This window comes from Perca fluviatilis, chromosome 8 (assembly GCF_010015445.1).
Source record: "Perca fluviatilis chromosome 8, GENO_Pfluv_1.0, whole genome shotgun sequence".
In the NCBI taxonomy this organism is placed as follows: Eukaryota; Metazoa; Chordata; class Actinopteri; order Perciformes; family Percidae; genus Perca; species Perca fluviatilis.
This window is the reverse complement of record NC_053119.1, coordinates 34,001,978-34,019,354: the sequence shown is the minus strand read 5'-3', so window position 1 is coordinate 34,019,354 and position 17,377 is coordinate 34,001,978. Positions and strand designations below refer to the sequence as shown.

Genomic DNA, 17,377 nt, shown 5'->3' with positions numbered 1-17,377 from the left:
TTAAGCTGTTGTGCGGACTTCACCTTCTTTGAACATTCACTTTTTTGTCCTGCACCAGCAACTATCTGGTAACAAACACTTTTTTGTATAGCAAGACGCAGCAGGATTTACAGGAAATGTGATCTTAATTTGAAAAATAATCAGTGCTAAGAATAGCCTAGAAATCTAGACGCACCCTAGCGGCAGCAAATTTAATTTGCAGCCAGGGGGGTCTAGGAACTCTCCGTTGACTTGCGAGCTGGAAAAACTAAACTCTGGTCAGACCAATGACATCATATATAGAGTCGGTGGGCGGGCTTATGGCTGCTGCTGCTGGGAACAGCGGTCTTCTGGAAGACTTGGAGTTAAGCTTTTCTTTGAGAAAAGAACAAAGAACGGCACTGAAATCATTCTTAAAAAAGGAAGATGTGTTCGGAGTTTTGCCGACCGGATACGGCCAAAGTTTAATCTATCAACTAGCTTCGCTACCTTCTTCATTGCTCTGCCTGGTTGTAGCGCTATCCTATTGCGTGCAAAAGGTATTTGAAAGACAACCGTTTGTCCCATCCCTCGGATTGAGCCCTGTCAATGGTGAGTTCCCAGACATCTTGATGTGGGTCTGGCTTGTCAGGCTATGCTAAGAATTCACCTGCTATGAAATACGAGCCGCCACTCATCTCTATCATGGTCACGCACGTTTATGATGCCAAATTACAACAATCAATAAATCAAAAGTACAAATTGATGTACAAGATGTCATCATTAAAGATTCAGAACGGTGTTTGTGTGCACACACTACAGGACGAGGCAGCAGCAACACTTTCCAAAAGCCACGCCAAGGAGAGCATTAGGGAGAGTGCACTAACAAAGGACAAGGAGAAAAAGGGCAGAGAGAGTCAGAAGAGCAAGAGACAAACTTCAGACAAGACGAAAGCAAAGGTTTCGGAACAGCCTTCCTCCCCTCCTCTACGTATTTCCTCCACATCTGGCTGCCCTGAACCAGACCAACATCAAGGAAACTCAGAGCTGAAACGCAACCAGAGGCAAGGAACAACACACACACACAGACACACTATAAGGACATATTGTGTTTGTTTTTTTTAATCTTTTTTGTTATTGCTTTTACTAAATCTGTGTGTGTGTGTGTCTAGCCTGACAACATTTCGCTGGATTGTACCAGCCAATGGTGAGGTGATTCTGAAGATTTGGTTCTACTCAGCCTCCCCAGGGAAGTTTGAACAGACCTTCAACTTTGAGCTACTGGGGACCCAGAGACACTACCAGCTCTTCTGCAAAGGAATTTGCACCTATCCCTCCATCTGCAAAGACTACATGTCAGTCAGCATTGTTTAATAACGTAATGCGGTTATATAAATGGTAAAGAAAGGGGAAGGCAGAGGAAAAGAAGGGGTTATCCCAGATAACAATATAAGAAATAGAAGACTTTTAGGCAACACTTGTCTTTATGTAGGTGTCTTTTACTCAAATGAGTGAGAATAGCTGTGAGAGTTATTTATCCAGCTTTAGGGTCAAGCGTTTCATCATATGACAGAGACACGTTGTCCCTGAAGTCTGAATAGTACAGAGAACAGAGATGTTTTGAACTTTACACATATCCAGTGGCATGCATGAGTCACTCTGAGTCCAGGCTTTACGTAATTAATATGAAATAGTCAATACATCAATGTGTCTTAGGGCCCTATTTTAACAATGTGAATCGCAAGTATCAAACGCGAAAGTAGCTTTGTGGGCGGATCTCGGGCGCTGTTGCTATTATACCGGCGGGATAAATGACTCTTGCGCCCGACGCAAATCTAAAATGGGTTGGTCTGAAGTAGCTAGGTGTGGTTTGGGCGTAACTTGCAATAAACCAATCAGAGCGTCATCTCACATTCCCTTTAAGAGCAGGGTGTTCCATGGCGGATTGCTATTATGACGGCAGATTTGCCTGGCGCACGCCAGCAGGAGCTCTCCGGGATGCAGCAAAGTAATAAATGCCCGTCTTGACCGGGTGGCGATGTTGCTGCGGCCTCTCGGGCGCATCTCCTGTATGTATGGAGAGGATTGCTGCAGCCGTGGAGCGTGGGCCTCCAAACGCACCACCTGCTCCTGTTGTGCCCCTTCCTCCTCCCCCCACTCCTTTTCCGTCCACCCGCTCCACCAGGAGCGCATTGCCACTCCCGGACCAGATCCCGCCGGAGTGTCCAATCCCACCGTAGTTCAACATCACGTCTCCTTAAGTCCTCTAATATTTCCTCATTTATGTCATCAACACATCCATGATTCATGGAAATGTTGTGTAAAACACAACAAGCCACAAAGAATGCTGCGACATGTTGAGGACTGTAAAATGCCTCCTGACCTATCCAAACACCTGAAGCGCATTTTCAGTAATATTTTTCCTTGTAATTATGTATGGTTTGCAAAAATGGGAACTGCTGTGTCCGTTAGATGAGAGAAGCATGCCCCCGGGAGCGCAAATACATTCCCTAATTTACCGACGTGCGTCTGTGGAGGGAAAAGTCCGCTGTGCGTCGGGTGCAAAATAGGAATGATACATGCGTCGGTGTACAAAGGCAATTGCGAGTGCAAGATAGGGCCCTTAGACTGCTACTATCTTGGACAGTACACAATAATTAAATGAGCATTAAGACAAAAATCCAAGGCACTGGTAAAATGCCTTTACATTTGGCCCATTCTAACTAGAATAATATTAAAAAAAAACATCACTTCAATGCATTTCGGCGTCTAGCCTTCTTCAGGAAGTTACTGGCGACGACTGCTACGTACTTCCTGAAGAAGGCTGAAGTGAGTTTTTTTTTTTTATTATCTTATTCTAGTAAGAATGTGCCAGATTTAATAAAGCCAATTTACCTTGTTTCTAAAGACTTTCTTTTTTCTTGCTGCTCACTGGATTTGTTCATGCCCCCCTACCAAACAGCACCATCAGATTTTCACATAGACTAGTTCCAAGAAGCTCGCCAGTTCTTAATAATGCTGCCTTCCATTTACCTCTCTCCATTATGATCTCATTGTCCTCTTTTTCTTTCTTTTAAAAATAGAAAAATATTAATATTAATATTTTTATATTTATTTATTATAAATAATAAATACTAGAAAAATAAATAATAAAAACGCATTGACATAATTTTTGACTGCAAGAATGGATGACTAAATGTGATTTCAATTGGACCTAAAGTTACCATCTATGCTTTCCCTAGGACTCTTTTTGCCCACAGTAAGAAGGTACCACAAATGGAAGAAGGGCTCCATAAGGTTTACACGATCAAACCTGGGTACTTTGAGTTTGGACCATTACTCTGTGGCAAGACCAGAGACAGGTGAGAGGCAGAGGGATTGCTGTGGATAGCTTAGTGTGTTTGTATCAGTCTTTGCCTTTATATGCAGATTCACATAAGGGCTGGGCGATATGGAGAAAATAAAATGTCACAATATTCTTGACCAAATACCTCAATGACGATATTTTAACGATATTGAGTTAAATATTCACACAATGAGATTTTAGATAAATATTTACCAATAATGTGGATATAATGACTAAGTTGGTAAAGGCAAATAACATAAATGCGAGAACAGTCTGGTAAGTTCAGAAAATGACTTCACTTTACTGTGCTGCAGCCTTTAAAACCAGAAAAACAGACAACACTTATGCCATATTACAATATTACAATATCCAAAATCTAAGACGATATTTAGTCTCATATATCGTTATTGATATAATATGAATGTATTGCCCAGCCCTCATTCACATATGTTGCTGTGTTTGTGTAGATACAAGGAAAATAGGTACCCCGAGAACATGGAGAGACTAGTGATTCATAACAATTCTGAACTGGAGACTGAGGTCCAGTTCAGTTTCCAGCATGATAGCCAAGCCACCACATATCTGCTGGAACCCCCAACCATGACTCTCAAACCTGACCAGAAACAGGTACCGTACAGGTCTTACCTCTCATTCATATAACTGATAATGCTAGATAAAAATAGCACAGGGAAATACCAGGTTGAGAATATGTTGGTTTCCATTATTGTAATACAGATAACTATTATAATAGTATTGGTACATGTTAATATTCTTCCGTCCTGCTGCCAGGAGTTGGCAGTGTGGGCCTACCCAACCAAACTGGGCCAGATGAAGGACAGCATTGTGTGCTCTATCAGGGACAATCCCGAGCTTGTCATCATCAACGTCTCCTGCTGCGGCGTTCGGCCAGAGCTGGAGCTGGAAAGCAAGCATTTGCACTTTGACAGGACTTTGCTGCACAGGTACCAAAATAAATATGTATAATATACTAATTCAGGAAAGACAAAAAGTATTTTTTCACAATAGCTTGACAAGTGATTTCCACAAACCACAGTGAACCCTTTCCAAAGAGAGAAGCAGCATGATAAAGTCAAAATACTATGCATTAATTACAGCGATACCAGCAATTATCTTCTATTTTCTTCCATCCTTCTTTTTAGGCAGGAGAGTCGTAGTGTGACGCTGCATAATAGGACAGCTCTGCCGGTATCTTGGAAGCTACAGGGTGTGGAGGAGTTGGGTGATGAGTTCAGTTTGCTACAGGATGAGGGCATTATCTCACCAAACTCCTCTTTTCCCCTGAGCTTGCACTTCAGGTCCAGGAGGCCACTCAACGTTAAGAAGATCTTACGTCTGGAGGTGGAGTAAAACTATAGGAGTACAGTAGTATGAACTTGAACTAAGCTCAGTATGCATTATGGAAGTGCTATTCCAATGTTGATGTAACTATAAACCATCTTGTGATGTGTTATGCCCAGCTCGTTCACGAGCCATAACAAAGAAGGGATCACACCAGCTGCGAAGCAATATCGAGCCAGTTGTATTGTGTGTGTGTGTGTGTGTGTGTGTGTGTGTGTGTGTGTGTGTGTGTGTGTGTGTGTGTGTTGTGTGGGTGTTGTGTGTGTGTGTGTGTGTGTGTGTGTGTGTGTGTGTGCGCGCGCGCTGTGAGGTTAACAATAGATTACGGTTGTAAAATATATTCAGCAGCAGCAAAGACATCACTCCAAAAGAAAGGGGATTGACTCCAGCAGTGTTTCTCAAACTTTTCACACCAAGTACCACAAAATATTAGGCTTTGAAGAACCACCATTATGGCCCACGTCAAAAACAAATAGAATTGCCCTATTCAGTTACGGACAGTTCACGCATGAGGCAGGTTTATTCCTAAAAACAATATTTATTGTCGACAGCCACAACCACGCTGCACTTCCTCCGTCCCGCTCCAACAGAAGCCAAATTTGAGGTAACTCCGGTCATATCTCCTTACTGTTTTGCATCATTTGCTGTTGGCAGGTGCTGTGGAGACTTCACCGCCGCTGCTTAAGCAGCAACTGGCACTTGTGCTCGTCCACTATAGTTTCAACAGGGCTCCTCATCCACATTTCTCTACCTAAGAGTTGCTGTTAGGAGCCATGATTGAAGTGTTTTTTAACCATTTATTTTACCTCTGCTTACTATCTTGCCAACACATCTCATAACTAATTATGGATGTATGCGCGCTCCATTCATGAACGTAACAATTTAGCAAGCTGATATCAAAACAAAAATATTATACTTAAACAAACTTATTTTAAATTACTTTTAACTGATCATAGTTTAAGTATTATTATTGGTAATGTTGTAGTACCAATATTTCTATAGTATTATTTTTTTAAATTAATTCATGTCATGTTTTTAAAATATTAGTGCAGTGCCCATTGAAAATGTGCCTGTTTGGAACGGGACGATTGCTGGCCTGTGGTATTGCTGCTTGTAGAATTCATCAAAACCAAATTATACCCCAGAATGACTTACAGAAGGACCCCAAACCACTTACAGTTTTTTCCGATTGCTAAACGACAGTGGGCACAACTGGAGTCACATGTGCAAAACTCAAACTACAGTCTGCACTACCTACAGTCACCTGAGCTAAACAGTTCACATCACCTGCAAAACTCATTCAAAGCAACACAACTCGTAACACACGTCTCAAACAGTATGCACAGGCCTCACTGAGATAACACACACTGTCACTCAGAACACACTGAGGGTAAAAACACTAGCCTCAAACACCAATACAGAAATTACAAACTTTTTCATCTTTACAGTTTGAACAATTTGAGTGACTTGACACTACTCAGCAGTTTATTTAAGGAAAAAATATAGATTGTATAGCATACCAATTTTTACATAAGGTAAACAAGAATGAATGAAAATCAGCAGTTTTCTTCAATAAAGTATTTTGTCTCTAGAAATTTATGGAATTACTGGGGAAAAAAAACTAAAGGTACATAACAGTACCAACGAATAGTGTGACTAATCCTGCCTCTCTCCAACATCATGTGGCAAGTTTTCTTCATCACATTGGATGTCTGCATCATCTCTAAATACAAATGAATGTGGTGTTTCCATTGCTTTCAACTCCATTACTTTCTGAAAAACAGTAAGAACGCAGTTTTACTATTGTAAAGATTTAGTGTTTTTCACTTTTTTTTATAGCTGTGTACATAACCTCAAACATCTTACCTGGACATTTACCCGTTTCTCTCAAACAGTACAGTGTAGAATTGTTTCATTCTTATTTGGTGTTTGTATACAAAAAAAGACTTTCTGAGCTTTCTCTGTATAAATACCATATATGTTCACTAACTAGTCTAAAATAAGACACTTGCTTAGGCTTTCAGCTAAAATTGCAATCAGCAGTGTTTGATAGGCACCAGACTGAAATCTATTCTGTTTTGAATGTGTGGTTTACAGTTTTGACAGCAGTGTGTTAGCATTTGAACAAAGTGCTGTAAATCTACAGTGTTGTGCACGTTGTGGTTAAAGTCATGGGATAAGTGTGTAGAGTTTTGAAAACTGTGTTCAAGCAATGAAAAATGAACTAGAGTTTGGTCCACATGAACTGCTGCTGTGCAGACTGTAGTTAGAGTTTTGCACATGTGACTCCAGTTGTGCCCACTGTCGTTTAGCAATCGAAAAAAACTGTAATATGCAACTCCCTGTATAGCCTACTACTGACTTACTGATTTACTGGATTCAGATTCCGAATGTAATTACAAAATATCACAATGAAAATGTGGAGTAATCAGACATTAGCCTCATGGACTCCTGGCAGTGGCCTACCCACCTGGCCCGTTATGAACGCTAAACAGCACATAGCCTATCTGCATTAATCACCACCAGAACCGGACTGTTTGTGTGTGTGTGTGTGTGTGTGTGTGTGTGTGTGTGTGTGTGTGTGTGTGTGTGTGGTGCAGAGAGAGAGAGAGAGAGAGAGAGAGAGAGAGAGAGACAGTGTTGTCTCGTGTTGTATGAGTGGTCCAAGGCAGCCCAAGGCAGTACTACTAACCGACTGATTTACCTGACAGAGAACATTGCAGATTCAGAATGTAGGCTAATCACAAAATATCACAATGAAAATGTGGAGTAATCAGACAGCGTCATGGACTCATGGCAGTGTGCTACCTACCCGGTCCGTTATGAGCGCTAAACAGCACATATCTGTGTCTAATCACCACCAGAACCGGACTGTTTGTGTGTGTGTGTGTGTGTGTGTGTGTGTGTGTGTGTGTGTGTGTGTGTGTGTGTGTGTGTGTGTGTGCGCGCGCAGAGAGAGAGAGAGAGGGAGAGACAGTGTTGTCTCGTGTCATATGAGCGACTCATGAGTTAAAGGTCCCATGGCATGAATATTTCACTTTATGAGGTTTTTTAACATTAATATGCGTTCCCCCAGCCTGCCTATGGTCCCCCAGTGGCTAGAAATGGTGATAGGTGTAAACCGAGCCCTGGGTATCCTGCTCTGCCTTTGAGAAAATGAAAGCTCAGATGGGCCGTTCTGGAATCTTGCTCCTTATGACCTCATACACGTTACCTCCCCTTTCTCTGCTTTGCCCGGCCAGAGAATTTGGCCCACCCATGAGAGAGAGAAATCATGGCTTTCAAACAAGCAAAGTGGCAGTTGGTCAAGACCACATCCCCACCCTCCACCTTGGCCCCCTCTCTCTCTTCCTCAATAGCTACAGACACAGAAATGGCACATACTAAGGAAAGCTCATTGTTGTACTTCTGCACCAAGGCTGAATTTCGGGAAAGAGACTTCAGATACAGTATTAGGGGACCACTAAGGCCTATATAAAAGCATCGAAAGAGCACCATGTCATGGGACCTTTAATTTCGTCGGGTGAAAGAAAGGGGGAGTGGCCAGCGGCTACAGCCGCAAAAGCCAATGTGTGCTTCTTTTACCGACGATATCTTTTGCATTTCTAATCCAAACGGCGTCACACTTGGCACTGCACTTACTCGTGCCCGTAGCAAGACACCTTTCAAGTTTGAAATCCATCAGACTAACGACAATTAGTCCTACAATTTATAGATAGAAGATATCAGAGATTCTATACCACTAGTACCACTAGAGGGAGCTCGCGTACCACCAGTGGTACTTGTAGAGCATTAGGTTTATGTAAAGGAGCTAATTAAGTCAACCCACTGGCACCGGCATACTGTGTTTTTTACTCTACATCATATCTGACAAAGTACTTCTCTGCCTCTGTGGTAGTTCCCGCTACAGTAGGTGTTTGTATGTTTACAGTATGTGCTGTGTGTTTTGATTCAGGTATCCGATTTGGAGAAGATTCTGGGCATCGTACACACAGAAAACATACAGGTCACAGCTGAAGCCTATGACATAGCTCTGGATATAACACCAGGTACAAACTGGTAGAGTTTACTATCATTTCATGTAAAGGTCAAAGTAAATTTGCGCCTCCTCTAATTTCCAAGGCGTTTAATTCTATTAAAGCGCATGTAGTCCATACTGAGATTTTAATCCAGAAGAGTGACTGAGTCACAGCCCTGATGTCAAAATAATTAAAATGATATACTATACGCTTGTTTCTGTGGCAGATGGCTGTCTGGACTTTGGAACCATTAAAGTTTTTGAAGAGGCCAAACTGTCTCTCAGGCTGAAAAACCAAGGGAAATATGAAATAGCTTACAAGTAAGTTGGAATTGCTACTTTTTGACTAAAGAGTGCACCATAATATTAAAGTATCAGTTTGAGTTGTGCTTTTTACATCACTGTAAGTAAATTTGGACTCACCATGAAACTAATAAAGTTGTTTAATTGAATTTTTTTCTTTTCACAAGGTTTATATTTCAGCGGACCGACCCAAACCAGCCAAACCTAGAATCCATTTTCACGGTGTCCCCCCAGAGTGGTACTTTATTGCCCCACGATAAACTCACAACAGTGCAAATCCTCTGCAGACCAAATTCAGAAGTCCTAATTATAGAGCAACCTGTCCTTCCTTGCCAGGTCAGAGACAAGTATTACAGAGGGGGAGGTTCAAATATATATTAAAGTCATTGTGGAATGGAAAAGGATTTTGTAACCTTAGTTTTGCCTGTCTCTGGCTGAAGGAAACGGTTTAGAATGCACTCCAGTTAAGAATAAATTTGTCTCCTTCTGCAGGTGATTGAACCCAACATTAGGAATGGAGGAGAACCCATAGCCATCCTAGCCATCAAGGTTTCAGTCATGGCTGTCTTCTCCAGGTTAAGTCTTGTTTCATTTTGTCTCTTTTGTGTATCAGTAATTAAGAAGGATTATTACAATTAATTCCGATTTAGATTGTGTCATACCCCTCACTAAACTTTATTTTTAGATTCTGTTGATTATCTTTCTTTGTGTTTGTACCATTTCAAATTATAGTCAGTATATATTTTGCTTTACAGAATTTTTTCAGAGTGCATTTGTAAGGAGGCTGTTCTGAGTGTCAGCAAAAAAAAACAAATTGTGAATTGCTGTGTGGTCCTTTAGGTACAAAATCACACCTGCATGTGACATCGACTTCGGACCACTGGTCTATGGCTCCAAGAAAAGCCAGAGCTTCACTATAGAGAACAATGGACTCTTTGACAGCCGTTTTAATATTTGCCGCATGATCACTGACCCTGTGCCACCAGTGAAGCCAGGGTAGGAGAACAGAACACACACACACACACAGAGACACAAGGGCTAACACTTTTTTCAAAACCTTGGTTGACATGGTCATTAAAAAAATACATGCTTTAAAATGACAAATCAAATGTCAAAGAGATTTAAAACTAGCAGCTCAAGGAAGTTGTTGTTGGCTTGGTGATGAGATAGTGTACACACAGAACAATTTTTGCTGCCATATGTGATAAATCCCATATTACTTTAAAATGTAATACACCTTACAAATGAAGTTCCATTGGAGCATCCTTGTGTTGCCATCCCTGCCAATGTTTTATTGCCTTGACTAGAGGGAATATGCAGCCTTTATGGTGAAGTCCTGTGATGTGAAAGCAAAAACAATACAATTCGGAAACAATATAGTCTAAAATTGCCAATGTATATCACTTCATTATATGTAATTCCTATTAAGTTGTGAGCAAGACTAGAGCCCTTAGTGTGATTGTGTTGGCTTTACAGTAAACAGTATCGGCAGGCACAAACAACTTGCAGTACCTTACTGAAAAGGAAGGGGTAATAAAACCTAATGTGGCTTGTGTGGGCTCTCACTGGGTCCAATATCATTTTAAAGATAAAACATCTCTCTGGTACTCTCCTTTAAATTGCTCATTACATACAGTATTATAATTTAACAAATAACATTGTGTGCATAAATTACAATGAAGAACTAAAACATATTAGTTTTTGCTCTCAGCAATTATGTTTCACGGCTAGGTTGTAGTGCTTAGACTGTTTTAACGTGATGAAATGTACAATGTATTGCATTAAAAAATGTTAACATGCATTGTGGACCTGGATGGATTCCAACATTTACTTATCTGATCAGCTATGACTCCGGAAAGGTACAAATCTTTGGTAAATGCCAACGCAACTTATTGTCCACCTGTAAACTGTGAACTGTCAGAGGTGGACATTGCTGCCTGAAATGATGAGGAGGGGAAGGTCTTAAAACTGTCATAGTCCTTCTCTAATATCAGTTTGCTTAAAGATGTTCAAAATTAATTGTTGTTTGTGTCCCTTTGTTCTGGTCTCAGGGGTCCATGGAGTAAGATTCTTCAAGAGAGCCATTCAGAGAGACCCACTGGTGCAAGTAGCAAAGCGAGACGCGAGACCTTATTAAAAGACATGAATATTACACAGGTGAGAGACTGCTTGTACAGATGACAACAATGATGGTGCCTATTCATTTAAGGTTTTGTATTGTTTGGACAGTCCTCTCCATGTTTCTTCATGTTTTCTAAGAATGTAGGAGAGCTCATTAGAAAAGCCCTGGTCTATATCCACGACTTTCCACTTCAGGGATTGCTCTGTTGCCGCCGGAAATTGCGCCGGATGTCACTCTTATCGGCCGGGCGTCCGTTACCTTCCTCTTCCTTTGTGTTGTAATTTTAAACTCTGGTGGATTTATGAGGACTATGTTTAACTGCTCCTCAGATCTCTGCAGGGTGAATCCAGACCGCTAACTAGACTATCTGTCCAATCAGAGTTTTCTGTACTAAAACAACTTTTGATCGTTGTTCCACCAAAACAAGTTCCTTCCCGAGGCTATTTTTCAGCGTCACCAGGGCTCCTTGCGGCGCTTAGCACCGTCCAAGACGATTGTGATTGGTTTAACGAAATGCCCATAAAACAGAGCATGTTTTTCTCCGATCCCAGAATGCTATATGGACTAGAAAATCCTTTACTATTTTCCCGCAGAGATAATCATTGAAAAGGGATGACATGCTTGTTAGCTTCCATCATGTGTGTTCTTTTACATTTTGGGGATTGGTGTCATTGTGTTAAATACAATGCATGCATAGCATAGCAAGAGAGATTGTAGGTCATAAATGGTCAATTCACCCAAATGACAAAAAAGCATATATTTCTCTAGTCTCTAGTCTATCTAGCCTAGTCGTGTATTTTAAAATGAATCAAACAAACATAACCATCATCAGTTAGGGCATTTTAGGCCTTTAATTCCACAGGACAGATGAACACATGAAAGGGGAGAGAGGGGGGGAATGACATGCAGCAAAGGGCTGTAGGTCAGAGTCGAACCTGGGCCCGCTGCGTCGAGGAGTAAACCTCTATATATGTGCACCTGCTCTACCAACTGAGCTATCCCGGCCACACAAAACAACCTTAATAATGTTTTGTATTAATTGATCAAACTTAATGTTAGATTTGTACACATTTACTAACGTAGAACAGATGTTTTTTGCAGCAGTATTGTAACTTGTCAAATACAGATGTAGTTAATTGTTGATTACAGGAACTAAGCAGTTATTTTTATAAGTTCCTCCTGGGCTTTTCCTGAGATGACAAGTCAAAATGTCTGCTCTGAAAAGTTCTATGATACATTTCAAAATGATAAATAAACTAGAAGGGCAATCTGAGAGTGCAGACCTCCACAATGGCCACGTCCTAGAGCAGTGTTTCTCAAATGGGGGTATGCGTACCCTTGGGGGTACTTTGGAGTACTGCAGGGGGTACGTGATCTTTTTGCAAAATGCTCATTTAAAAGAATGTCATGCATAATTCCTAAAATAGTTATACTATAATAATGAATGAATTAGGTGATGGATTCTGAACATTTGAAATGTAGCATTTAAATGTTTTTCAGTTACAAGGTTGTTGTTTAGTAAGTCTATCACTGCCGACACTGTATTGTTTTTCTTTATATAAATGTAAAAATGTTTTGCGCTGGTCAGGGGGTACTTGGCTTAAAAACACAATTCAAAGGGGGTACATTATTGAAAAAAGTTTGAGAACCCCTGTCCTAGAGGATCTAAAAACTCCGGCCACACCAGCAAAAAATAGGATTTTTTATTTTTAATATTTTTTTCCCAATGGTTTTGTTGATATTTGTGTTTTGGTAAAACAGGCGCCCCTGCCAGCGCATCAGTAACAGTTCATGCGGAGAGCGGAACTGCAGAACAGGAGGCGCCGAGAGGAATTCCAAAACAAAACCCCACAAAATGATAACACATTCAGATGAAGTTCTGTGAGATGTTGATTAGTTAGCCGCTAACATCAGGAAGGCACTTCAGCAACTGTAGAAAGTAGTTTTCCCCAGTATTCCCATCTGTAACTCTCCAATCTTCCCATGTTTCTCTCTCCAGAATCGCCTCACCATGGGGCTGTTCTCAGTGTCTCCCTGCACAGGGTGCTTGCAGCCAGGGTCTCAGCAGGTGGTTACAGTGGACTGTGTCGCTGAACAGCTGGGCAACTGGAACCAGGGTTTGCTCATTGACATCAGTGACCGTGACCCCTCAGACCAGCCTGATGGCATACCGTACAGGCTGCTGGCTGAAGTCTGTAAGCCAGGTGAGAGCTGTGCAACGCTATTTTGTCTTCTTTGAATAATAAACCTGAAGAAAGTTGCCACTTGCTTCCAAAAGGCTCAATTCTCCTGAGATCACTAAGATAGGCACAAACTGTTACCATTCAGAAGAAAACTTACTGCTGTTTCTATTTCTGTGCTATATCAGAATCTAAAAACTCATGTCATCTAGGTTATCTTATCTTTCATCAGAAAGTTTCACCTTAAAGCCTGTTTTATGCTTCTGCGTTGAATCAACGGTGTACCCCCGCAGACCCCTCTGCGTCTACGCCGGAGCCTGATGTGCACCTCTCGAAAAAAGTAACTATACATCGCAGCAACGCACGTCGCTCGGCCGTGGCTTAGTAGCGTTCCATTTTCCCCGACTCATTTCCTGGTTCTCCTTCTCCATAAACAACATGAAATCAAGGAGAGGGTTAACTTTTCCTGCTACAGATTTACCACCGTGGTCAGAAAACACAGGGGAAACTTTGTTTCTCTCACTATGACTCTAGAGTCAGTACTCGCTCCGAAGCTAATCGCCATCATTCTCTCACTTCTCCCTCGCTCTATCACCCACTCCACACAATCACACACACATGCCGGCTCGACGCACACACCAGCGCACAAGTTATAAACATCAGGCCACTTACGTAGGCTACGGCGAAAGCTCTGCACGGAGCCTCCACAGAACCATAAAACAGCCTTAAGGATCACAAACGCATTGACATTGTAAACATTTAGAGGGTCAACAGTACATCAATCACCTTTGACTAATACTGTATCTGACTCTCTTCTCTCTTTTTTTTCTTTTTTTTTTGTTTCCCAGGTATAGTGTTAGACATGGCTTCTGTCTTTGAGGAACACCATCTGTGCCACAACAGTAGTCAGCTGTCCTCTGAGCAGTTTTGCAATGCTGAAGGCATTTACGTCCGGGATGAGAACAAGTTTATTTTCAACAAAGTCCTGGTCAGGCGAACTGCCCAGGCGCGCTTCAAACTCTCCAACAACAGCAAGGTGCCCTGTGTGCTCAGCTTGGCCATCAAATCTTTTGCCACTAAGGTAAGGCATGTATAAATGCGTACAGGAGTATAACTCAAAACATATACTGTATTAGCATGTCAAAACATATACTGTATTTCCTTACAGATGTCCCGTAGCGCAGGCAGCCTGGGAGTTTTTGATTTGGCTGTTACAACCCTGAGCATTCCCAGCCAGTCACACATGTTCGCTGTGGTCACCTTCACACCCCAGACGATGCAGCAATACAGTGCTATATTTGAGGTCACAATGGATGTTACCAGCAGGTACATGATTTGTGTGTGTATGCTACTTCAATGTTCTCTCTGCTGTTTGTTTGTTTGCCCATTTATTTCTACAACTACTGTGAGTGTAGTAAGATAAAATTATCACCTCTTAATATGCCATGCTGGCCACTGCCAACCTACTGTTTTCTCTGTCCGATCCAGAATGACACCGACATTCAAGAGCAAGGTGCTGGAGTTCGAACTAGTGGGAGAGGGCACTCTGCCCAGTGTGTGTGTGGTGCGTCCAGCTCTGAGGAACAGCAGAGGAAGCCCAATGCTGCAGCTCAAAGTATTGGCAGGGCGCAGGCATACCCGGCCCGTGGTTCTGCTAAATGATGGAAATGTTCCAGCTAAGGTGGGAGGAGACATATTCCTTTGTCCTCTTATTTTATTATAGATTTAACATTTTCTTTTAGCGGCATTCCATATTTTCTTACTTTAGCTATGAGACAACTAAAATCTGAACTAAAAACTGTATGTAAAACACAAACGTAATACAGTAGATACGGTAGATAATAGGGGACTTTGTCAATAAAGGTTGCTTTGCGTCTGTCGTGCAGGTCCAGATTGACATGCTGGATAAACATGGAGTGTTCTCCCTCAAAGCTGCTCCTGGCAACACTTGCAGCTCGATCCACTCCACACAGATTGAGGGCACCACAAGCGCAGGTACAACCCCCAGAGGATCCAGTGCCAGTAAGTATTCTGACCCTTTACTTAAGTAAAAGAACTAATACCACACTGTAAAAGTACTCTGTTACAAGTAAAAGTCCTGCATTGAAAATGTTACTTAAGTAAAAGTATGTAAGTAACATCAGGAAAAAATAGTATTAAAGTTTTAAAGGTAAAAGTGCTCAATGCAGAAAAATCCTCCCATTTTAGAAACTGGAAACCATCAAACAGATCTGTCAATCAACTAAGTGTTTAATCGGCTAATAATTTCAGCTCTTCTTATAGGCTTATAGGTATTGTTGGGTAGTTTAAATTATAATAAAACATTGTATTTTATAAACTATGTGTGTTTTCTGTTCAAAAATATTCATTTGTAAAGTAACTAGTAACTAAAACTGTTAGGTGAATGTAGTGGAGCAAAAAGTACACTGTTTCTCTCTGAAATGAAGTGGAATAGAAGTAAAAACTGCCATGAAAAGAGAAGACTCAAGTAAAGTACAAGTACCTCAAATTTGTACAACCTCAACCTGTAAAACTCCCTGCCACTCAAACAATTAGTAGTTAGCAATTCACACAATGGAATTTATGCTATACACACAAATCTGAAGGTGCTTATGAATAATAATAATAATAATAATAATAATAAACCTATTATTTTATTTGTAAAGCACCTTGCATACACATACTGTAGCTTAAAGTGCTTTACAATAAAGTGAGAGACCACAAAACAAACAGATTCACATTAAAACAATAACGTCAATTAAATCCAGCCCGAATCAAACAAACACATTTATGGAGAAAAATCACATTTACAAATGAATCCAGAAACGTGTTTCTGTTTTCACTGAAAATACAGTATACTGGGATACTGTTATTTTGCACTAAAAGTCCGTCTTTTTCTGAGCTCAAAATAGGATTATTTCCTATGCTAGAGACAGCCATTGCCATGTTTCTCATTGGTGACACTTTTCCTTCTTCCACAGAGCGTCAGTTGGTGCACATAGCCACCCTGAGGCTGAATGTTAACCAGCAGGTGGAGTTTGAGGTCAGCTTCTGCTCTGACAAACCCCTGAGTGTCAAGGCCAATATGTCACTGCAGGTGGAGGACAACCAGTACAGCAACACCGTGATACAAGTGGCCGGGGAAGCTTACCTGGGAATTGTCTCTCTTGACAACATCCCAAGGCCGTCACAGATAATAGATCAGGAAGATAATGAGGGAGGTAAGAGAAGAAAGGAGGGCAGGACACAAATCATGTGATGGGAATGAAAAGGGCAAGGTGTAAATAAGGCTGAGCAATATATTATATTGACATCGATACATAAGGCTAGATGTCTTATTACATTTTCAATATCGTGATATGACACGTGGTTTTAAAGGCTGCGTTACAGTAAAGTGAAGTCATTTTCTGAACTTTCTGACTGTTCTAGCTGTTCTATTATTTGCCTTTACCCACTTAGTCATTGTATCCACATTACTGATGATTATTTATCACAATTCCCATTGTGTTAATATTTTGTGAAAGCACCAATAGTCAGCCCTACAATATTGCCTCAATAGATGTATTTAGTCAAAAATATTGTGATATTTGATTTTCTCCATATCGCCCAGCTCTAGGTGTAAAGTAGGGTTATTAATTAGCCAGAGTAGCAGTCACTCCCTGATTGTGTCATTGGTGGAAGAAGTATTCAAATCCTGTACCTGAGTAAAAGTACTAATACCACACTGTAAAATAATCTGTTACAAGTACAAATCCTGAATTGAAAATGTTACTTAAGTAAAGGTATGTAAATATCATCAGGAAAATGTACTCAATGCAGAAAATTCCTCACATTTTAGAGACGGTAAACGATCAAAACAGTTCTGTCAATCAACAATCAAAAGTGTTTAATCGGCCAATCATTTCAGCTGTACTTGTTGTTGGGTAGTTTAACCCTTGTGTTGTCCTCCCGTAGACCATGCAACTTTATGAGTCTTAAAATTTAAAATGAAAATTATTTTTCAATGTTTTGGTCGTCTTTTTCGACCCCGTTGAAAGACACCCACATTTCTGATATAGAAACTTTTGAAAATGGGTCAAATTTGACCCGAG

General features: G+C 41.0%; 1 protein-coding gene across 2 annotated transcripts in view; it reads left to right on the top strand.

The window, feature by feature from the left end:
• hydin (HYDIN axonemal central pair apparatus protein) overlaps nt 1-17,377 on the top strand; it is a 137,266-nt gene that overhangs the window by 100,215 nt on the left and 19,674 nt on the right. Inside the window, exons 51-68 of one of the 2 annotated variants that reach the window (XM_039809874.1) lie at nt 781-1,022; nt 1,131-1,313; nt 3,201-3,320; nt 3,772-3,931; nt 4,094-4,266; nt 4,465-4,663; nt 8,619-8,712; nt 8,909-9,002; nt 9,152-9,320; nt 9,477-9,559; nt 9,825-9,980; nt 11,036-11,141; nt 13,106-13,310; nt 14,135-14,367; nt 14,455-14,612; nt 14,775-14,967; nt 15,173-15,281; nt 16,268-16,507. In XM_039809874.1, coding sequence (XP_039665808.1) covers nt 781-1,022; nt 1,131-1,313; nt 3,201-3,320; nt 3,772-3,931; nt 4,094-4,266; nt 4,465-4,663; nt 8,619-8,712; nt 8,909-9,002; nt 9,152-9,320; nt 9,477-9,559; nt 9,825-9,980; nt 11,036-11,141; nt 13,106-13,310; nt 14,135-14,367; nt 14,455-14,612; nt 14,775-14,967; nt 15,173-15,281; nt 16,268-16,507 — 2,917 coding nt within the window. Of the gene's footprint in view, nt 1-780; nt 1,023-1,130; nt 1,314-3,200; nt 3,321-3,771; nt 3,932-4,093; nt 4,267-4,464; nt 4,664-8,618; nt 8,713-8,908; nt 9,003-9,151; nt 9,321-9,476; nt 9,560-9,824; nt 9,981-11,035; nt 11,142-13,105; nt 13,311-14,134; nt 14,368-14,454; nt 14,613-14,774; nt 14,968-15,172; nt 15,309-16,267; nt 16,508-17,377 lie in introns of both variants that reach the window. The other variant, XM_039809873.1, reaches the window with a different exon arrangement.